Source organism: Phalaenopsis equestris, unplaced genomic scaffold, assembly GCF_001263595.1.
Source record: "Phalaenopsis equestris unplaced genomic scaffold, ASM126359v1 Scaffold000403, whole genome shotgun sequence".
Classification (NCBI taxonomy): domain Eukaryota; kingdom Viridiplantae; phylum Streptophyta; class Magnoliopsida; order Asparagales; family Orchidaceae; genus Phalaenopsis; species Phalaenopsis equestris.
In genome coordinates, this window is record NW_018164845.1 from 368,969 (window position 1) to 391,327 (window position 22,359).

Below are 22,359 nucleotides of genomic sequence, written 5' to 3' on the forward strand. Positions count from 1 at the left end.
GTGCAGTAGCTTCCTTGTATATATATATAAAATAAAAATGTGTCTGCAGGAATTTCAAAATAGATGGGCGGCACGGGAAAGAGATGCTGACGATTTAGCATAGCTTTCGACGATCGTTTCCAGATGAGTAGTAGCGAAGGAAGGAGCTTACCGGAATAATCGACAGAAGATGCCAAGAGGAAATTTCGTAGGGTAGTAATCAACCTTCATAACGATTGATGTGGAGCACTCTTTCAAACCATATATTGACCGAACCAAGACTTATCAGACGATCGACAATCCTCATCGATCGAATATGCCCTCAGCATTATTATAGCAAATAACTTTGTAATTATCAAAAAGTCTCCCCTAAAAAGTTAATAATGTAATGTATATACTATTATAATATTGGGACATAGGCCTAAAAATAGGGGTCCATGTTATGAATAAATGACACATTATTTTCTGTCAACTGTTGCGTTCTATCTCTCTCTCTCTCTCTCTCTCTCTCTCTCTTAATTAAATCATAATAGAACATTTCATTCATTGGGTGTGTTTCCCAGATCTTCTTGGATTCAATATACTTTAAGGTGCAATGAGCGTGGAAACATATCGCCAACAAGAAGGGAAGCCCAACAACAACAAAAGGGAAAGTCCAACCAAAGGAATTAAGGAGAAATAGCATGCACCCAAGAGTTAATAGAAGAACTTTTTCAACAATGCCTGCAAGATTTGAGAACTCAAATCACCAACTAGATGTTTGGACAGTACGTAGAAGTCCTCAGGGCAGTCACTGTCATAGCAGCCACCCCAGTTATATGAGGAGAACCAGTGCGACCAGGAACACTCAACCCCCCTCGAGGGGAACCGCCAACTAATAATGGAAGGGGGGAGGTTCAAGGAATTTGTCGCCCTTGGAGTCGCGACCCAAAGGCAAGGCAAGGCTCCCGTGGGAGGAGCGACCGACAGGCCCATCCACACCAACTTCATTCATATTGCAGGGTACATGCCCGCAATCTTCAGACGAAGCGAGCCACTCAGGAAGACAAGCTAGAAGAGGAATCAAACAGATGAACTCTACGTCACCACCTTTGCCCCAAAGCCTAAGGGTGATCCACCTATGTCTTTAACTGACGAGGATCTCCTCCAAATGGGAGGATCCTCATTGATACGGGGAGTTCTGTGAATGTGATATTCAGAAAAGTATTTGACAAACTGAACCTCACTACCGATCAGCTGACTGATCTTGACTTTCTATATAGATGTAAAATGCGATGTATATGAATATAAGTTTAATTTCCTTAATAGTGATTTTTACTTTGCAACAAGGCCAAAAACCTGATCATAAGCAAAAGCTAGATAAATTCTTCACTATGAAGCAAATAAGAACACAGTTATAGTATTTAATATGGGATACTACGCAAGTATACGTATAGTTATCAAGTAATATATGACTTTTTCATTAAACCCCAAATATCGAACCTACAGAAAAAACTGGTAATATGAACTTTTGCAAAACTAAAGAACTTTAGATAACAAAAATTCTACTTAACAAAATATTTTTTGCTTAAACTTATGATGTTGTAATATGAATGAAAATTCAAAATTCAAATCTTTTCGTAATTTTTTATTTATGAAAAAAAAGTAAGCAACTAATTAACTTAATTAAATATTTGCAAGATGAGGGTAATATAAGTAAAATATTTTTTTTCTTTATCATGAATCAGTAATAAGTATAGAAATTTTGTTGTGGAAGTATGTTAAATGTGTTGTGTCAAATAGGAGCAATAATATTATTTACCCTTAATAGAGATGCTATAAAGAATATTAACTAATCTATAGTTTGAATAGACTTGAAGACTGGTTAGGTAAGGAAGATACCATCATTTATCCAAGTAACTGCCGCCGCCGCCGCCGACCACTTTCTCTTTATTCTAAGTGTTAGTTTGTATTGTGTGTGAATGAAGAGAATTTGGTTTATTCAAATGAACTTCAATACATTTGATGAAGAGAAATCTAGATAAGTGTTTATCTTGTGGCTACATTTGGTTTTAATTTATATTTCTTATTTGTGTGCCTGATTTATACTTTTAAATTCATGTGTGGTTGTGTTTTTTCATGGATTCTGGGTAGGTTTCCTTTTTTCATGGATTCTGAGTAGTTTTCCTTATATTTTTCTTTAAAATGATAAGTGATTAAGTGTTTAAAGGAAGTTGTGTGAAGTATTAGACTTCAATGTTGAAAGAAGTTATGATGATTTGAAACATTGCACTTCATTTACTTCTTGATTTGGCCAGTTAAGATGTTAATACCTGTTGTGAGAACATGTAAGATCCGAGATGGTATTGTCTCAGTCAACAAATGGTAAGAATCACATTAGATTTTATGGATGAGAATGTAGTTCATGGGGTTGAGTGCAAATAAATAAGGAAATAAACTTTTCAAGGGTGTAAAATTGAGGACTTGAATCCTTGATGTCTTGATCAGAAGCTTGTTCCGGTGCACTCAACTCCACCATACCCCCTCCTCCCATGGCAACATGTCCATATTCGTCCCCTTGATCACCTCCCAGTCCACGTCTGTCGCATCATCTTTAGGACCAATATCGGTATATGCTAATAAAGAATCGACAATCAAGACATTGGTTGTTGAAAAGAGAGATGTAAGAAACTATTCAAACTGCATACCAAGAATCCGCCACTATTCAGATGTGGTATAAGAGAAAAGGTTCTCACCGGTTTTTTCTAGGTCCTCCATCTTCAGAAGAGAAGCCACTCCTAGTCGGTCGAAGCCATGTCTCAACCTCAGCCGCCTCCTCAGTACTCCTTTGAGGAACGCAGAACCGCACAACAACTTGAGCAGGCAATCTTTCTCTAGCAACAGAAATAGTCACCCCCGACAAGGGTCCCGCAGGAAGGTCTTTAAGACGACCTCTCACATGTCCTACAGCTCTCTCTCCTGAGGAGAGCCCGCAAGAGGACCAGAAAAAGCAGGACAACTGTCGTGATCGGTTGCTCCTGTCTTGAACACGGTTCTCTTCATACTCAACCCTTCCACGGACACATCACTCGTTAGATTGCGCTTCATGTCGAACTTACAGGCTTGTGCCTGCATATCGTTCATTGCCTTGAGAAAGACACTCTTATTATAAGGCAAGTTTCTTCTCTAGACATCGTGAAAAACATATAAGGAAAAAAACTCGTAGCAAAGGAGTCAGAAGAGACAGAAACGGTACAAACCTCTCTTGCCCCAAAGCCTATTTATAATGACCTGGACATAAAAATCAAGGGAAGTCCATTACTGCGCAATAATATCATTTAACTATTTTATACATATTAACTGAACAATTTTCGATGATCAAGAGAATCAATGTACTAAATATGTACACAAAAAAATGTGTCCGCAGATGGGTGGCTCAAGAAAGAGATGAGGACGATCGAGCGTAGCTTTCGACGATTGTTTCCAAATGAGCAGTAGCGAATAAAACAGTTTTTTACCCGAACGATCGACATAAGAAGCTAAAAGGAAATCCGGTAAGACAACAATCAATCATCCAGACGATCGATGAGGATCACTCTTTCAGACCATAAATCGACCGAACTAAGGCTTGTCAGACAATCAACAACCCACATCGATCAAATAGACCATCAGCTTTGTTATGTGCAAATAACCGTGAAATGATAAAAAAATCCCCACTAAAAAGTTAATAATGATGGGGCTAGCATGTACTTTTGAAATTTTAGAACCTAGGCCTATTTATGAATAAATGACACCTTTTTGTCTGTCTACTATTGCTATATATATCTCTCTTTCTTTCTCTCGAAAGCACTTCATAATAGAATGTTCCATTCTTTCGGTGTTTTTCCCGAACTTTCTTGGGTTCAACATATCTGTATATATATTTGATGTATTGTGACGAAAAAATATAATTATAATTCATTTTTTGAAGAATTTGTTGTAGCCCTTTCACTGGTCACAACATATGTAGAATGTGTGGCTGTGATGCATTGACAATAACGAATCAGTATTATTTGATTTGAATGTAGAAGAAATTTTATGATTGCATTAATTAAATATACGAAGAAAAATTCGAGTTGGTTTTTTTTCTTTTTTTTGTCTCTTAAATATTGGTGAAGAGCCGTTGAACATAAAGAAAGATGATTTATTATATATCATTTGTTAATTATATGAGCCAGGATTTTGCACAACAAGCCACATTTTTTAGTGTTGTTAGGACTTCGAGTTGGACTTTATTTGCAAAATGCAACATTGCTTCTGCATACTAAATGCAAATTGTCAGATGTGATGTGGACATAGCCAGTTGTCACTATAATAAGAGAGGTGGATTTTGCAGGATTTCTGAATATTTTTATACTAATATTCTTAATTTAATTAAATACTTTGCTGAGGGCATGGCACTATTTGGAGAATTTCAAATTTTCTTTGATGCCGTATTATTGATATATATATATATATATATATATTGTGATGGTCTGAATAGCCTTGAGTAACCAAAAAGTTATCAGTTAGGAAGATAGTGATAAAATTTGAAGGTAGGGGTGTAAAAAATTGACTTGACATGTCAACTTGACTTCAATTTGACTTACAAAATTTGGATTTTGGGTTTACCTCATTAATTTTCAGGGCTGAGTTCAAATCCAATATTCCAACATGTTGAATATTTTGTTTAGGTGGATTTGCTAATTCAAAATTTTTCCTACATTGGCATTAATTTGAACTTGACTCAAAATTGACACAAATTTGACTCAAATAACTATGCATATATTAAATGGGTTGAGTGAGTAGGGTTTAGGTCAATTCAATTGAATGCATATTGTGTTTGGGTTATATTTTTTGGGCAATTTAATATTCAGATTGGGTTCATGTTAAATAATTTTGAATCAGAACAATTTCAGTTTCATACTCAAACTAAGGTCTTGAACCTAATTTGACACTCATAGCTGAAAGATTGGAAAAGGCATTGAAGATGACCAAGAAGATACTAGCTCCAAAGGTGAGACTGAGGCAACTTTAATTCAAGGAACATAGTGTTGCCAAGAAGTAGAAAAAAACCATTAAGAAAGATCAGAATACCCCCTAACAAATGAAGATGGACGAAGTAACATTGAGAAAGGTTAAGTGTCTCCTCCTAAAGGTTAAGTTGACATTCCCTTTTAGCTGCAAAACTACAAAAAATAAACAAATATTCAGCTTCTCTGCAACGTCTTTTGTGCAGTAGCTTCCTTGTACAGCTGCTATGCAACATATTTTTAATAAGCTACTTCTACCCAAAATAGACCCAAAGTGGAGGGATGTGTCAGCAGTTGCTTTCTCCATCCATTAATGATGTATTCATGATGAGGGCTTGGAGGAGCGTATCGAAGAATTTTTGAATGAGATAAGAGGGTTGTTGAGAATGATGTTGTCTAACACGAATGTCGAGATGGTGCGGGCGATGGGGTTGCAAGTGAAAGTCGCAACAAATGGCAACTTTGGGGAGGATGGAGTTAATGAGTTGAAACGGAGGAGCCAATAAGTGGTATTTTTGTACGATTAATATCTTTGAGGTATTAGAGATGTAAATATGAACTTTCAACTAATGGGTATGTAAATAATGATGTTTTTAATGGTTTGTATGTAAATCCAACTAAAAAAATATTGGACATGGAGTTTATAAGTGTTCAATAGTGTTAACTTATGCCCACTATAGAGGGTAATAATTTGAGCCTTTATCAATATAACTTAAAGTTATAATCGCTAATAATATTATTAAGAAGAGTAAAAAAAAAAAGTGAAAAGAAACTTTGAGATGGAAAGATTTATGCGATATGGCTTATTTTAACCATTTGTTTTAAAATGTCTCTAAAGAGATTTCAGTGGCCTCAAAGTAAACATTGTAAGTGTTATCTTAGTCATTTGTTTTCTAGCTCAACGATGACATCAGTCTTGAGGCCTTACTTTCATGGGGTAGTTATGAGACCTCAATGATTAGTGGAAACAACTTGATGTGGATACAAATAATTATTGTAGGCATAGAAGGGATTTGATATTACAATGATTTCAAGTTGAATATTTTCATTAATTAATTATTACTGATCTCTATGGCTCCTCCAATTCCTAGTAAAGCTAGCTTGGTTAAGATAAAAATAATCTTACATTGAAATGCATTTGCCAAACCAAGAAGAGCAGCTTATAGAGAATAAGACAGACCAGTCCATGAGAATAAGACAGACTACTGCACATGTACTAATGCTGCCACATGCAAAGTCAACATTCAACCATTCAAAAGGTACAAAAGTCAAGAGTTTACCTTTCTTCTCTCATTTCAAGATGATATGAAGGTATTATTATTATTTTGCAAACTTGCATGTGTTGGTTGTGGATATATACTTGGAATCTGATTCTAAGCCAGCTAAGACAACTACAACAACCATTGCGCAGTTACAAAAGCTCCTTCCTCCTCAGTTGGGATGTCTAGGGTGTTGTGACAGGGAATGTTGACTATAAGGAGAGTAGAGCTCCATCTTCTCTCATCATAAGAAGAACATAAGGTATACAAGAAAAAGGAATGGAAGGAGAAAGAGGAGGAGAATGGAAAGGAATATTCAAAATATGATAATAATATTGGTGAGGAAAAAATCTTATCCCATGTAGACAAAATCAACCCCCTTGGTTATCAGAGAGATTTTCCTTTCCCTTGACCTAATTAAGACACTTGCCATTGTTAGGGATGCATGAGGCAAAATGGTCAAATTTTTTATTGGTAATTATGGAAAGATTATCTAAGATCATAGAACAACAACCCCGTGTGATTTTTAATTTGAATGCCTAATGAACCACATGCTACCTATTATGTGTCTTTAGTTTTAGGTTTTGAAAATCAAACCAAACATTAAATCAAAAGAAGATGTTTAATGGATTAACTTTGGAAGAATTTGATGACATAACCAAAATTTAATTTATACTAATATAATTTAAACGATGTAATAATAATATAATAATAATGATATTTTTATAATTTAATATACAATATATTCTAATCAACATTTTATTTCTTAATATTGTAAATATTATTCTACATAAAGAATTTATACATGATATTTTAATTATTTTATATGTACAATGTAAAAGTCAATATTAAAATCATGTAATTATAATTCCTTAAAAATTAGACGTATTCACCCTTCCAACCCTCGATCAAAAGCTGGTCGAAGTCAACTACCTAAAATTTGTTATTTGTCAAATCTTTGTTGAATGGTCATATTTAGTTTAATGTCTGGGAGATAAAATGACAATTATCGCCGAATTAACCGCTTTACCGAATGCATACAGACGACGTTTGGAAGCGTACTGTTAATAGGTTTTAGCCACAGCTTTAATTTAAATTTAGCAAAATATAAAAATAATGACAATTAAATTCTAACATTTCCCTAAATTGAATTTTAACACGTTTAATTTGTTTTTATCTCGTGTTCCGACGTAAAATCTTAATTTAATAATCCAATTATGAGATAAATTTATTTGATCGAGTTCTCGTTGCTCGTGAGCTCCTCCACCTGCCACTAGAGCTGTCAAAATGATTCATTGTTCGCAAATAAATAGCTCATGTTTGGCTCAAAAAACAACTTATATTCGATTCATTCACTAGACGAATAAGCCGAACAAGAATAATTTTATTACACTCGATATATAAACGAGGCGAACATAAATAAAAATAATATTTTTAAATAATTTAATTGACTAGAAGACTACAGAGATTTATGTAATCAATTAAAATTATTAATAAAAATATAGAATAAATAAATATTAAACTCTAATTAAATGAATATTTTAATATAAATAATAAGACTTAAATCTTGCCCTTACTCCTAACTTCTTAGGGTTGCGTGACTAGTGTTATTAAAACTACTCGTTGTTTACGAACTGTTCGTGTTTGACTTGCTAAGCAAATGGTCTGAACATGAATTTTTTTTTTTTTTGAGTTCGATATAAGGTCTATTTGGGGCAGCTGTAGATTATTTATAATCTGTTGATAAACTGATTATTCTAATAATCTGATAATTTGGAGATTATCATGGTAAACTGATTTATTGTTTGGGGGGAGCTTATTCAGAACAATTTATTGGCAGTTGTAGCTGGATAAATGATTATTATGCTCATGTTTGGTGAAACTGTTTGCAACAGAATTGTAAGATGAAAATAATAGATGAAATATAAGTCGCAAACTGTTACAGATTAGTCCAAAAAATTAAAATACTGCTCACTATGAGATTCACTAAATCCAGGATATAATGCAAAACTTTGAAAATACAAGAGGCTATGAAGTGTCAATTGCAGATGGCACCCTTACCATGCTATCTAACACCAAAACAGAGACAAAATATTAGAAGAGCTTGTAATAAAGCATAACTTTGTAATGACTTTCGGCTTTGCTGCTTGTACTTCTCAACGCATATAATATAAGAGCTTGTAATAAAGTATAAATTTGGAACAAAAAATTGTAATAAGTAGGACAATCTTCAACCAAAAACATAAAATATCCTGTAAAATGCCCAAAGTTGGAATCAAGCACATTTATTTGAACAAATGAAGTTCTATGAACTACACTATATGGGTTTATCTTTATTTTGTTATGAAATTTAGGGCGAAGAAAATACTGAAATCGGCACAAAACCTAGAAGAACGCAGAGATTTAACAAGGCTCGACAAAGATGCCTACATCCTAGGGAGCATAACGGTGAATTCATTATTTCAGAGGAGTTACATACTCATAGGGTTACATATCTATTTATAGATAAAACCTATAGATAAATTTACAAACAAACTCTCGCTCCCCCAAACCCACTAATCCAATAAACACATATCTTCACACTAAGAGACACATCTCTTCACACCAAGAGACACATCTCTTCATTTCAGGAGACACACCTCTCTAAATTCAAGAGACTCCAAATTTCTGGTATATGAGCCATACCTAACAATTCTCCACCTTGGCGAATATCCAGCCCCTTAGGAGAAAATCTCCACCTTGCGAATATTCAACCCCTTAGGAGAAAAACATCATGGAATTTCTTACACAAAAGTGGATTTGGCAATCATGTCAAATAGCAACTGCAAACATTCAATAAGTTCAAGTAACGCAAGAACTTGTTGAAAATACTTGGCTTTGTCAAAATACATGCTGCATTTTCATTATATGATCCGACAGAGTGTACTCCGTCTACAACTATACTCCCCAACAGTTTATAAATATTACCATCAAGTTTCATAACTCATAATGTCTTCAAAATTCCTTGTTATGCTAACAAATTTTCTACCTTTGTTTGCCACAATAAGAAGTTCCTTGTTTCATCGAACTTTATTATCTCGAATTTTGCACCTGACATTGCAATTTGAAATTAATCCTGCAGTGAACTTTTCTTGTCTTGTATTGAAGCAAAACACACCACAAATAAATTCAAATAAACATGAAATTTTCTCTGCCAATTGCAGTAATTTTCCCGCAGTTTCCTGTGATTCGTGAATCGAATTTTTCGCACGAAACACTTTTCGTGTCCGCACAAAGAATTCGGCTGAAATACTGCGGACACCAACCAAACTCTACCTGTCGAAAATTCCCCTGCGACAAACTTGCGAACAATCCGAGAAATTCGTGAACTCCTCATGTCGCAATTTCTCCTGTGACAAACTTGCGAACTCATCTAGCCGAGCACCAACTGCCGCAACTGCACCTGCACCTGCCGCAACTCCTCCTACAACAAACTTGTGAACTCCGCTGGTCGAACACCACCTGTCGCAACTCCTGTGACAAACTTGCGAACGCTACTGGCCGAGCACACCTGTCGCAAATGCACAACTGCACCTGCCGCAACTCCTCCTGCGACAAACTTGCGAACTCTGTTGGTCGTGCACCACCTGTCGCAACAACACCTGCCGCAACTCCTGCGACAAAATTGCGAACTCCGCTGGCCGAGCACCATCTGTAGCAACTGCACCCGCCGCAACTCCTGTTCACGAACTCCACCTCGCTGAATGCCGCGAAGGTTGGTGAAACTGGCGAACCTCGTCGTCGCTGCAGCATAAGAATGTTCACTTCAAGCCAAAGAACTAAAGAAAGAAAATCTTTCTAACTCCAGCCAAGGGAAAATTCGGAGGGAATATTCCTCTGATAGGAATCAAACATTCCTTTATTTGTTCCTTCCTCCCTGGAAATCCAAAAGAATTTTTCTGTAGTGCAAATCAAAGACTCCTTTATCTACTGATCCGCGAAAAACTGCTGTAACTGCCTCGCGATCTGCTGTGACTCCCGCAACTGACGAACTCCTTCTGCCGCGAAGACGCGGTTCGCGAGATCTCCTATGTCGCCGAACTGCAAAACTGCTGGCGAACTTCCTCCCGCGCTCCTCTGCTGATTTTGCAGGCGGGGGATTTCGCAGGCGGAGGACTCTTTCGCTGCGGAACTCCTCCCGCGGCAAAAACCTTGCCAAACTCCTCGCGAACTCCCCCGCAAACAACCGCGCGAAACTACTTCAAACGTGAACTCTTCCTCAAGTCTCCTCTGGGACGATTTCCGACTGTGAAGCTCCTCACCAAACCAAAGAATTCGTCTCTGCTAAAACTGTCGCGAACTGCTCTGCTCTTCTGTCAACTCCTCTGTTCCAATTTGCCACGATCCTCTTCCTCTTCCTTCCTCCTACTTTCTGAGTCGATCTCCTCCGCCCTAGAACCTAGCCTCATTCTGATACCAATTGTTATAAATTTGAGGGCAAAGAAAACACAGAAATCGACACAAAATTTAGAAGAACACAGAGATTTAAAGAGGTTCGACAAAGATGCCTACATTCTCGGAAGCTGAGCGGCGAATTTACTATTTCAAAAGAATTACATACTCATAAGGTTACACATTTTCAGATGAGTTACATACACATAGGACATAAGGTTACACATCTATTTATAGATAAAACCTACAGAAAAATTTACAAACGCGTCATCGCTCTCCCCCAACCTATTAATTCAAGAGACACATTTCTTCACACCAAGACACACACCTCTTCATTTCGGGAGACACACCTCTCCAAATGCAAGTGACTCCAAATTCGTGGTATATGAGCCATACTTAACATTTTTGACACTGCATGCAAAACAAAAAGATTCATGATTTCTGATCGGCTTATATGCACGAGACAGGAGGAAGTCAGGCGGAGCACAGAGGAGAGGGCCATTACCGATGCAAAGGGGATAGAAAACTAGGTTTCTCTTCCGACGCACAACGTCCGACCGTTAAACAAAGGCTTACCTAAGAAAATTTCAACAACAAAATTCTTCTCCCAAAGGCTTTATCAGAGGCTTCCCCTGAGAGTGGAACGAATTCGAGTGACATCTTTGATCCTGAGGTTCAAGTGCTGGAGGAATCGCGTGATGCGGTTCGAGTGCTGCAAGAATTGCGACCGGGATGGGTTGGAAGAAATCACAACCGGACCGAAGTGGGAATGATACGGGTTGGGAGGAATCGCGACGGGGAATGCTTGGGAGAAATCAGGAGAGGAAGATCTGAAGGAAGCGCTACCGAGAGAAGGATCGAGGGCTAAAGGGTAATAAGTGCAGCCGGGATTAACGAAGAAATTGCGTTGACGATTTCGTACCGCTATTCATATGTGCGAAACAAACTCATGCTCGACATTTTCGGAACGTCCACCGCACTAATAAGCTGCCCCCAAACAAGCCTAAGTTTGATAAATTAAAATTTAACCTAAATGTAGCTTGCGCCATAACAGGATTATTCTCTCCGTTTTCCCGCGCTGTCCACTAGTAAACATAAAAGATGCCAGCTTGTTCTCTCCTCAACTGGAGAGCAAAACGTCTTTCTCATACAGCAATTTTCGCGCCAAAATTTCGATAAAAAAGAAGCTCTCATTAATTGAATTTCAAAAACCTAGGTCTGAAATCAAGCTCCCGCCTTTCAAATCCTTCAGTATCTTTCTGTTTGCCTCCTTCGCCGTCACCATAACATCCGCCCAGCATTTGCTAACAAACTGCTCGAGGAATTATCCCATCAGACAGTAAGAAAGATTCAGGATTTCGATCTATCGGAGATGTACGTGGTGAAGAGGGACGGACGGCGGGAGGCGGTTCACTTCGACAAGATCACCGCGAGGTTGAAGAAGCTTAGTTACGGCCTCAGTCAGGAGCACTGCGACCCTGTGCTCGTTGCACAAAAGGTATGCGCTGGGGTCTACAAGGGCGTCACCACCACACAGCTCGACGAGCTTGCTGCCGAAACCGCTGCAGCCATGACGGCAAATCATCCTGACTATGCCTCGGTGATGATACTTTCTTTCTTCTATTCTGTCAACAGATGGATTCGCCCTGATCTTTCGTCCCTCTCACCCTTTATTCTGTTTCGTTTAGCTTGCTGCCAGGATCGCAGTTTCAAATCTGCACAAAAATACTAGGAAATCGTTCTCTGAGACGTAAGGGATCTAATGGACTCTATATGGTTTTTTGTTTTTGTTTTTCTATTCTAGTGTTATATTTTCTTAAAGTCTGAATTTTGAATGGTTTGATCTATACTAAGGATAAAGGAGATGTACGATCATGTCAATGAGAGGTCAGGGCAAAAGGCGCCTTTAATTTCTGATGATGTGTATGAGATCATCATGAAGGTGAATCTTCCTGTTTTTTTTTTAAGTATTCATTTTGTGCTTTGATATGCAATTCTTATCTGCTTAATGTTTTGCTGATATTTTTAGCGTGTCAGTATTTTAAATTTGCTTAGGTCTGCCAGGTAATAAATGTTAGTAGGAATTGGTAAATCCTAAGTTAATTTTGAAAGGATTTAAACATGACAATGGTGTGAAAATCTTGATAAGTTGATTGCTTTTTGTTTTGGGATTTTAGATCTGTGAGATAAGTTTATGAATCTCTTAATCCTCTGAATGATTATAATTTAGCAAATCTTGAACTTAAAATTTGATTTATTCAATAGTAATTAAACTTTACAAAATTTATTTTGCATGATTTAAGCTATATCTCACCTAAATTCTACAAACGCTACAAAATGCCCTTTTTTAAGCAAGCATTAATCATATTTACCTTAACTTTTTTTGGTATCATAATATCATATAAATTTCTTTTCTAAATCAGCTTAGAGGAAAGCAGTTTTAATATTTATTTGTTCAAGCTATGGATCTTTTGTTAGTACAATGCTTAATGCTAGATAAATGGTTGTTAACTTAATTATAGGAGATAATATTTCAGTAAACTCTATACCTATTTTCTATTGAAATTCATTGCTAACAAGCTAGTGTGGAAGTAAATAATGGTTTGTTGATTTATGAGTTTTTTTTTAGCCTTCTAACTTGGGTATTTCATTTATTGGGCTCTTGCTGTTCCTAAATTTCATGCCATATTTCCTATTTCTATTTAGAACAAGTCTTTTGCCTCCAATTTAATTTGCTGTGAAACAACTGTGTTTTTTTTCAGGCATATTGAACTTGCTTTTATATTATATGTATTTAATGAAGATATTATTTAGATTTTTAATAATATTACTATCTTTCGCATCTTAAAATTTACATCGGAAATCATTTTTATCATACCCAATAAAATATCATTTCGTGGGTTTGGTTTAAATTTCTCTTTAGTAATTTGATTAATATAAACATCTAATGGATAACTAAAACCTTTTAGATGTTATTAACATATATCCTTTCTTTTCTAGGCTTCTTTAAGAAGCCAAAAGTTAAGTGTAATTGATGGTCTTTGATAGAGGTGTCAAATCAAGTTCACTGGTTGGGTTTGGGTTTGCTTGAAATTGGCTAGATCCAATCTCGATCCAAATATTAAATGGATCAGAAAGTTTAACCCCAATCTTGCTCGTCTTCAACTTGACATCTACTCAACCTGAATTACCTATTTAACATAAAATATAATAACTATTTATGTTAATTTTTAGTTGGCGGGTTGATTTTTAGTCAATTTCGGGCTTGCAGGCTTGATTGGAGTCAATTTTGAGTTGGTGGGTCAACCCAAACTTTACCTAAAATATTAAATAAGTTAGAATTCTTAAACAAAATCTAACCTAAAATTTATTTAGGTCAAACTGAGCCTAGATTTTTTGAGTTGAATTAAAATGGAGTTGACGTGTCGGGTCAAATTGACATTTCCAGTCCTTGATTTATTAGGAATGATATTATGTTTATTGCATTATGCTAAAGATTTTCAAAAACTTGAATGCAATATCACTTTTTTTGTTTGTTCATTGAGGTTTCTATTAATTTTCAAGCTTTACCATTGTTAATAGCAAAGCTTGAAAAGTGATAAAATGTGCCTTAATCATTACTAAAAGCAACATAAAATAGGCACTCTTTACACCGCCAATAATATTGGAAAAATAAGAGTATTTATAACATGATGAAAACTTAATGTTGATGGGTATACAAAGATTTAATATTTTAGCGAACAAAAAAATGCATATAGAGAGTTCATTTTATATGAATAAAAACAAAGTTATCACTTTATTTGTATTAATAGCTAAAATTAAGCCCAACCACATGCTGTGAATGTGAGGATTGAGCTTAGCAAAAAGTGTTGAAGATGTTTTTTTTCTCTGCCCAAAAAAAAAAAAAAATGCTCTCTTCTAATTTGTTTTCTTCATTTTCTCCTTCTCTTTTGTTTCTTCGTTTTTTTAAGGTCATTATTGTGTAGACTCCATTGCAGACTTTTTGATGGCTTTCTTTTAAGATTATTTGTTGGCTTTTATTTATGATTTTACGATATGCTTTATTTAGGAATTTATGATTGTCACTATGTAGGATTTCAGTAGCCACCATTTAAGATTTCGTTAAGAGAATTTTATTTTAAATAATTAGAAAGTTGACTTCGTTCTTACTATGCCTAAGGATAAGCTAGTTGGATCTGCTTTAAGCTTTGCAAGTTATAAGTTAGTGGTCCTTTTATGTAGATGAGAGTCTGAAAATTACCAATTGATTAAATATTAATTCTACAGCAAGCTTATGATAACCTACCCTATTCCTTAATCATTCTGCTTGGATGGCTTGCTGTTGTTGAATAACATCTTCATTAATATTCTTATGCAGAATGCTGCTCGTGTTGATAGTGAGATCATTTATGATAGAGACTTTGATTATGATTACTTTGGTTTTAAAACTCTCGAGAGGTCTTATCTTTTAAAAGTATCTGGGAAAGTGGTGGAAAGGCCGCAGCATATGTTGATGAGAGTTGCTATAGGGATTCATAATGAAGATATTGATTCTGCCATTAAAACCTACCATCTGATGTCACTGCGGTGGTTCACTCATGCTTCTCCTACCTTATTCAATGCAGGCACTCCTAGGCCTCAGGTATCCATGACACTTAAACTTTTTAACTCGTGGCTTTTAAAATAGTAAAGTGCCACAATAGTTGCTTTTTTTGTTCACATGGAGTCATTTAATCCCATAGTCTATAAAAGTGCCATATTAGTCCCAAGATTCCTTAAATTGGTGTTGAAATAGTTATTTTTGGGACCATTTCAGTAAAGGAGTCTCGAGACTACATTGAAACATTTATAAATTATGGGACTAAAATGGTCTCCTACAAGGAGTTGGAGAACTATTTTGACACTTTTCTCACTTTTTAAATATAATGATTAAGGATTTGTTTGATTTGGCCAGCTAAGTAGCTGCTTCCTCATTTGCATGAAAGATGATAGCATTGAAGGAATATATGATACCTTGAAAGAGTGCGCTATAATAAGCAAATCTGCTGGCGGAATTGGTGTCTCCATTCACAACATTCGTGCGACTGGGAGTTACATTTGTGGGACGAATGGTGTTTCGAATGGTGTAGTTCCAATGCTACGGGTTTTCAATGATACTGCTCGGTATGTTGATCAAGGAGGAGGGAAAAGGAAAGGTAGGGTAGTTTATTTTATTGGTTTCTATACCACTTAACTGTGCCCAGTTTATAAAATTTTGATATTTGCATTATGTAGGTGCATTTGCTGTGTACTTGGAACCATGGCATGCTGACATTTTTGAGTTTCTTGACCTCAGAAAAAATCATGGGAAGGTATGATTTGCTACAGCTTAAGTTGTAACATTTTGTCATTTTCTTGACTTTGTGTATCTCACTGAAGCTGTGTTGATGGGATACAAAATTGAAGCGAGCTTTATGAAATAACTACATGTAACTCACCAATGTTCCATGTTTGTAAAATGGGATGTTGAATAGCTCAAGTAACAAATGCAATTATAATGTATAAAATTTTTTTGCAGAAGTGTGAGATTACTGACCTACATAGAAAACATAAGATGGCATACCCTGTATAGTTGGCAAAATGAGAGACGTTCTAAGATGCATGAAAAATAACTAGGAAATTTAAGTTGATCTTTGCCAGTGAACCAGACTCTTTTGTACCTGAAAGAAAAAAGAGATTAATTAGTTGTTGGAGTGGATTGTTAAATAGGATGCTATCATTCATTCTAAGACAACTAACTAGCTAATTCACTTATTTGCATGTACCACGATAGCATGTTTGAGAATTTGATAGAAGGTAAATAGAATTTAACCGATGGAAGTATGAGGATTCTATTTTTGTAAAATTCCCCAGTTTAACTGAACCTACAATCATCTGAAATTAAACTTCATATGGTATTCTAAATCAATTGATAAAACTTATAGGAAGAGCACAGGGCACGTGATTTGTTCTATGCACTCTGGATACCTGATCTTTTTATGGAAAGGGTCCAGAATAATAAAGAATGGTCCCTTTTTTGCCCCAATGAAGCTCCTGGTTTGGCTGACTGTTGGGGTGAAGAGTTCAACAACTTATACACAAAATATGAAAAAGAGGTCAGATTGTGCTCTCTCTTTTTTTTTTTTTTTTTTTTTTTTTTTTTTTGATGATAAACTCTTACAGTTTAAGCTTACAAATAGAATATAAATATTTTATCCATTACTTTATGCCTTTTGTAATATTAGGGCAAGGCCAGGAAGATTGTTTCAGCACAAAACCTATGGTTTGAGATTCTTAAATCCCAGATTGAGACTGGAACACCCTATATGTTATATAAGGTACTCTATTTTGCTTCTCCATTGTTAGTTGTGTTAATTTGTCTACTTTCCATCCCTTCCCTTTTTTCCTAATATTCAAATTTCTCTTTGAAGGATGCTTGCAATAGAAAAAGTAATCAAAACAACCTTGGTACCATAAAGTCTTCCAATTTGTGCACTGAGATAATAGAGTTCACGAGTCCTGATGAAACTGCTGTATGCAATTTGGCGTCAATTGCTTTGCCTCGATATGTGAGGGAAAAGGTAAATTTTTTGTATTCTATATTTGCAAAATTAGCCACCCTGGATTATAAAACGTGTTATATTTGCAGAATGTCCCTATAGATTCACATCCATCAAAGCTGGTTGGGAGCATTGGAGCAAAAAATAGATTTTTTGATTTTGACAAGTTAGCTGAGGTTTGACTGCTTTTATATGTTATTTAAAGATTTTTTTTTTTTTTATGTCTTTTTTCTATCTTTAATCTCATTGTTTTCTTCTTTTCCCTCGAAGGTGACTGAAATAGTTACACAGAACCTCAACAAGATAATTGATATAAACTATTACCCAGTTGAAACTGCAAGGAGATCTAATTTACGCCATAGGCCTATTGGCATTGGTGTTCAAGGCTTGGCTGATACTTTCATCTTGCTTGGCTTGGCTTTTGATTCAGCAGAGGTAAGTGCATATCTTCAAATTTTCCTTTATTAATTAAAAAAAAGTATTTGTTGCTTTAGCGGTTAATTATTTTGTTTAAACATTTTTGCCTTAGGCCCAACAATTGAACAGGGACATATTTGAGACCATATATTACCATTCGTTGAAAGCTTCTTCTCAACTTGCTTCCAAAGACGGCCCGTATGACACATACCAAGGAAGTCCAGTTAGCAAGGTATGTAGTAACAAAATTAATCTTATATTAAGGGCTCAATTATTGCTTGAAATAATTGAAAACTTATTTTTAGGAAATGACGAATTTATTTTCATTCAGTGAGTATGAAGTTGAAATGATGATATGCAAGAGGTTTTTTAGGAGTTTGTGGAGTTTAGGATTTTTTTTTTTAATCGAAAAGGTGTCCAAATGACCACTTTTTTGCAATAGGTCATTTTAGTCCCCCAAATCTATGTGTTAATTTAATCCAATAACTCTTTTAATATTAATATTGGTTGGAATAATCCATAAAAGGATTATTTTATCTCCATTGAAGAGTTTGGGAGCTAATGTAGTATTTTTATGGACTCTCGGACTAAAATGACCACTTGTAAATAACAAAAGAACTATTTTAACTTTTAAAAAAAAACAAAAACTACATTATATCAAATTGTGAAATTTACTGTATTCATTTTTTTGTTATTTTCTAACTTCCAAGCAATCAAAATGGCCTGATAATGTGTCCACAAGAGCAGTTATAGATTTAAACCACTTAGACCGTAAAATTACACACCTCACTAATTGCCTACACTTTTACCTAAATAACATGTCATCTGTTGAATTTATCTTGCATGGAAATTTTCCATAATAAATGTAAAAAATCAAACTTCTATTTAAGCAAGGCTTAAATAATTTGTCAAAATAATATTTTCATGATTTTTCTGTGTTCATAATTTCCCTTTGTGCTTTATGATGTCATTGAAGCTGTTATGCAGGGCATTCTCCAACCAGACATGTGGAATGTAACCCCTTCTGCCCGGTGGGATTGGCCTACTTTAAGAGAAAAAATTTCTAAGAATGGAGTAAGAAACTCCCTTCTTGTTGCTCCGATGCCCACCGCTTCGACCAGTCAGATTCTTGGAAACAATGAGTGCTTTGAGCCATACACATCAAACATCTATAGTCGCAGGGTTCTAAGGTCAGTCTGCCTTTTCTCTTTGTATCTTCGCTTCACAAATTTTCTGACTATTAACAGTTTATATACTTGACTTTTGTAGCGGAGAGTTTGTCGTAGTGAACAAGCATCTGCTGAATGATTTAACTGAGATGGGTCTCTGGTCTACTACTCTAAAAAACAAAATAATTTATGAAGATGGTTCCATTCTTAAGATACCAGAAGTACCAGACCACCTTAAGGCAATTTACAAGTAATATACTATTTTTATTCACCAATTTTGTAGATTATTGCAAGTTTATTTTATATGATAAACTTTGCATAAATGTTCGTCCAGAACTGTGTGGGAGGTTAAGCAAAGAACTATTGTTGACATGGCTATTGATAGAGGATGCTACATTGATCAGAGCCAGAGCTTGAATATTCATATGGATCAGCCGAATTTTGGAAAACTCACTTCTCTACACTTCTATGCCTGGTCTAAGGTACAATTTTAAATTATATTGAGGGTTTGTTTGAGATACATACCACAAAATTCTTTTGTATTTACATATTTAACACCTTGACTTTAATATTTACACACATAACACTCAAATCTTTAATATCACATAAAAATATACACTTATCACTTCTTAAAAGTGAAAAATTAGATATGTGAATACATAAGAATTGTGTGGCATGTATTAAATTTCTCTTTTCTTTATGGTGGGAAACTGCTTCTTATAACCATATTATTAAAATGTGGTAGCTATATAAAATCTCTGGTTCATTGTTTTTAAATATTCATACATCCACAACAATATTTCATCCACCTTCCTCGAATAGACCCTAAATATTTTTTGTGGCTGATTCTTGTGGTTTTTTTCTTAAAATTGAAGGGACTTAAAACTGGCATGTATTATCTCCGTTCGCGTGCCGCAGCTGATGCAATCAAGTTCACAGTTGATACCTCTCTTCTAACAGTAAGCTTTGATTGTTTATCCTCATTATATATTTTCCTGATTTTATATGTTTTTTTTTTTCTTTTTTGTAAAATCTGTTCTTCTCTTGATGCCTGCAGAAGAATGAGCAAGCAGAGGAAAATGGGGTACAAGCTAGCATGGCACAAGTTGCTTGTTCTTTAGAAAATAGAGATGCCTGCATGGCTTGTGGAAGCTAGTCTCTTTACTGCCATTTTAAACCTTTTTCGAAGCACTTAGTCTATCACTATTTCTAAATTGCAGCTGCAGCTTGTCTGCACATATTGCTAAATTGTGAAGACATAAATTAGTGGAAGGTAATGAGTGCATTATATTGTTCTTAATGGCTTTCTTTTCCCGAACTTGCATTTACTTGGAATGTATATTAGTTATGGTTTCTTTGGCCATTAAGCAATGTTTTTCTCCTTAAAAGTTATTATTATTACTCAAGTGTTTTTCTTCACAATTTTTTTATGTTGGTGTTTAGGTGTGTATATTAGCTACAACTGTTATATTTTGCTACAATATGTGCATTTTATTTTTCTAAGTTTATAATTTTATTAAGGCTTCCTTTTATTTTTCCAATCTTGACTTAGCTCAAGTTTCATTAATTAATGAGCTTGAATTTGAGCTTACTTTTATGAGTTGAGGTTGCTCATGGGCAGGTTATTTATCATGAAAAAAAAATAATATCAATTCAAGCTAGTGTTATAATAAAATGATAAATAGAATTAATTAATTAGGAGAAATATATAAAATGTCAAAATTTAAGTATTTTTAATAATTTAAATATAAAATTTTAAATTTTAATATATTTTGAGTATGTTTTATATCAATTATTATTTTTTTAATAACAAGCTTATCAACTAATAACTTTAGTTGGGATTTGTTTGAGCTTGTCTTGTTATTCACGACCCACTTATTAAGCCGAGCTTGAGCTACTTCATGAGGCTTCTTGACTCACTCTCCTGTTGGAGATATTGATAAATTGAGAATAATTTTTATGTCATGATGATAAAAATTGCTTAAGATGCTTTGCTGATGCAGGAAAAAGCAATAAAATTGAATTGTGATCACATCTGAAACAACAAATATAATTGACTGATATTGGGCTATTGATGACATTGATGTAGAGAGAGAAAGAGAGCTGAATGTGTGTGAACAATTTTTTGTTTATGTGACATTATTACTTATTAAATGAATGAGGTTATGGAAGTTAATTGAAATTGAGTTTGCTCTCAAGCTGAACATAATTAAATATGCACTTTTTTTTTTTTGTAATAGCCCTGTTGGTGTTGATGTTTCTGAGGGTGCTAGGCTTAGTTTCATATTGAAATATTGAATTGATAAATATTAAATGTAAATAATATTGCTAATTATTATTTAAGCTTGATGTGTTGTAGATTCAATTTTGGCACCCTAGTCACACTCCTTAAGAAGTGGTACTAGAGTTGAATATATGGGTGGGAAAAATGATTCACTGGGTTTGTGGCTTTGGTGAATAGGGATGTAATTGAGCTCAATTGAATCAAGGATGACTTGGATTGAATTTTGTTTGGCTAAATCATAAGTTATTAGTGCTTAGCTTGAACTTGAGTTGAGTTTTCACATATATTCATACTTAGTTTGTCCAAATTTTTTAAAGATCATATTGGATTTGTAAACACATTAAAAAATTCCAATTGTTGTGTGCTAGAAAATTCACCACAGTAAAGTGGTGAATTAATGTATTAATGTTGCACGAAGATTAGACACAGATAATTAAAGAGTAGTAGGAGAAGACTAAGGTTTTTTTACTTGAAATAACTCTCGAAAAGGAAAAAATCACAGAGATTAGTCCAGTCAAATTAATCCACTATATTAGTGTAAATGCGTAGGTTTACTCTTCTCTTGAATTAGAAATGATGGAATTACAAAGTTGATAATCACAAATGTAATATTGCAATTTAGCTTTAATAACTATAATTAGGTTACAACAATTATATTTGATTATGAGGGTGGTGGTTGTTGGCTGTAATTGCTATAATTGGCTATAGAGGCTATAGGTGGTGGCTATAATAGTAACAATTAATCATAAAATATGTAATTGAAAGCTGTAATAACATCAACATACCATAGAGGTCGAAGTCGATGACCGTAATAATATAAGTTAGCCGCAAAGGTCGTAGTTGAAAGCTGTGGTAGCATAAATTGGCCATGAAGTCCGTAGTTGGTAACTGCAAGAGCGTTAGTTGGACACAGATGTCGTAGTTAGAAGTTGTAATAGTGCCCGTCGACTACAGCTGCAATAATGTCAACAATCATAGAGGTTGTAGTTGGAAGTTGTAATACTGTTAGTTGGCCACAAAGACTGTAGTCAATAATTGTAATAGCATCATTTGGCCATAAATGTCATAGTTGAAAGCTGTAATAACATCAATTGGTCCCAGAGATCTTAGTAAATGACTGCAATATGGTCAATGGGCTGTAGAGGTCCTAATTGGAAGCTGTAAAAGCTTTAGTTAGCTACAGAGGTTGTAGTTGAAAGTTGCATTAACAAT

General features: G+C 35.0%; 1 protein-coding gene across 1 annotated transcript; it reads left to right on the top strand.

Annotated features, from left to right (window-relative positions):
- Window positions 1–11,635: 11,635 nt before the first annotated feature.
- Window positions 11,636–20,247, top strand: LOC110026919 (ribonucleoside-diphosphate reductase large subunit-like). The gene is made up of 17 exons (XM_020728129.1): window positions 11,636–12,299; window positions 12,388–12,449; window positions 12,554–12,641; window positions 15,078–15,341; window positions 15,654–15,894; window positions 15,974–16,050; window positions 16,663–16,833; window positions 16,963–17,055; window positions 17,149–17,298; window positions 17,367–17,453; window positions 17,548–17,712; window positions 17,807–17,926; window positions 18,682–18,884; window positions 18,964–19,113; window positions 19,198–19,345; window positions 19,739–19,822; window positions 19,921–20,247. Exons 1-17 carry the CDS (start codon window positions 12,072–12,074, stop codon window positions 20,017–20,019), a joined length of 2,430 nt encoding a protein of 809 aa, XP_020583788.1. The 5' UTR covers window positions 11,636–12,071; the 3' UTR covers window positions 20,020–20,247.
- The last annotated feature ends 2,112 nt before the right edge of the window (window positions 20,248–22,359 follow it).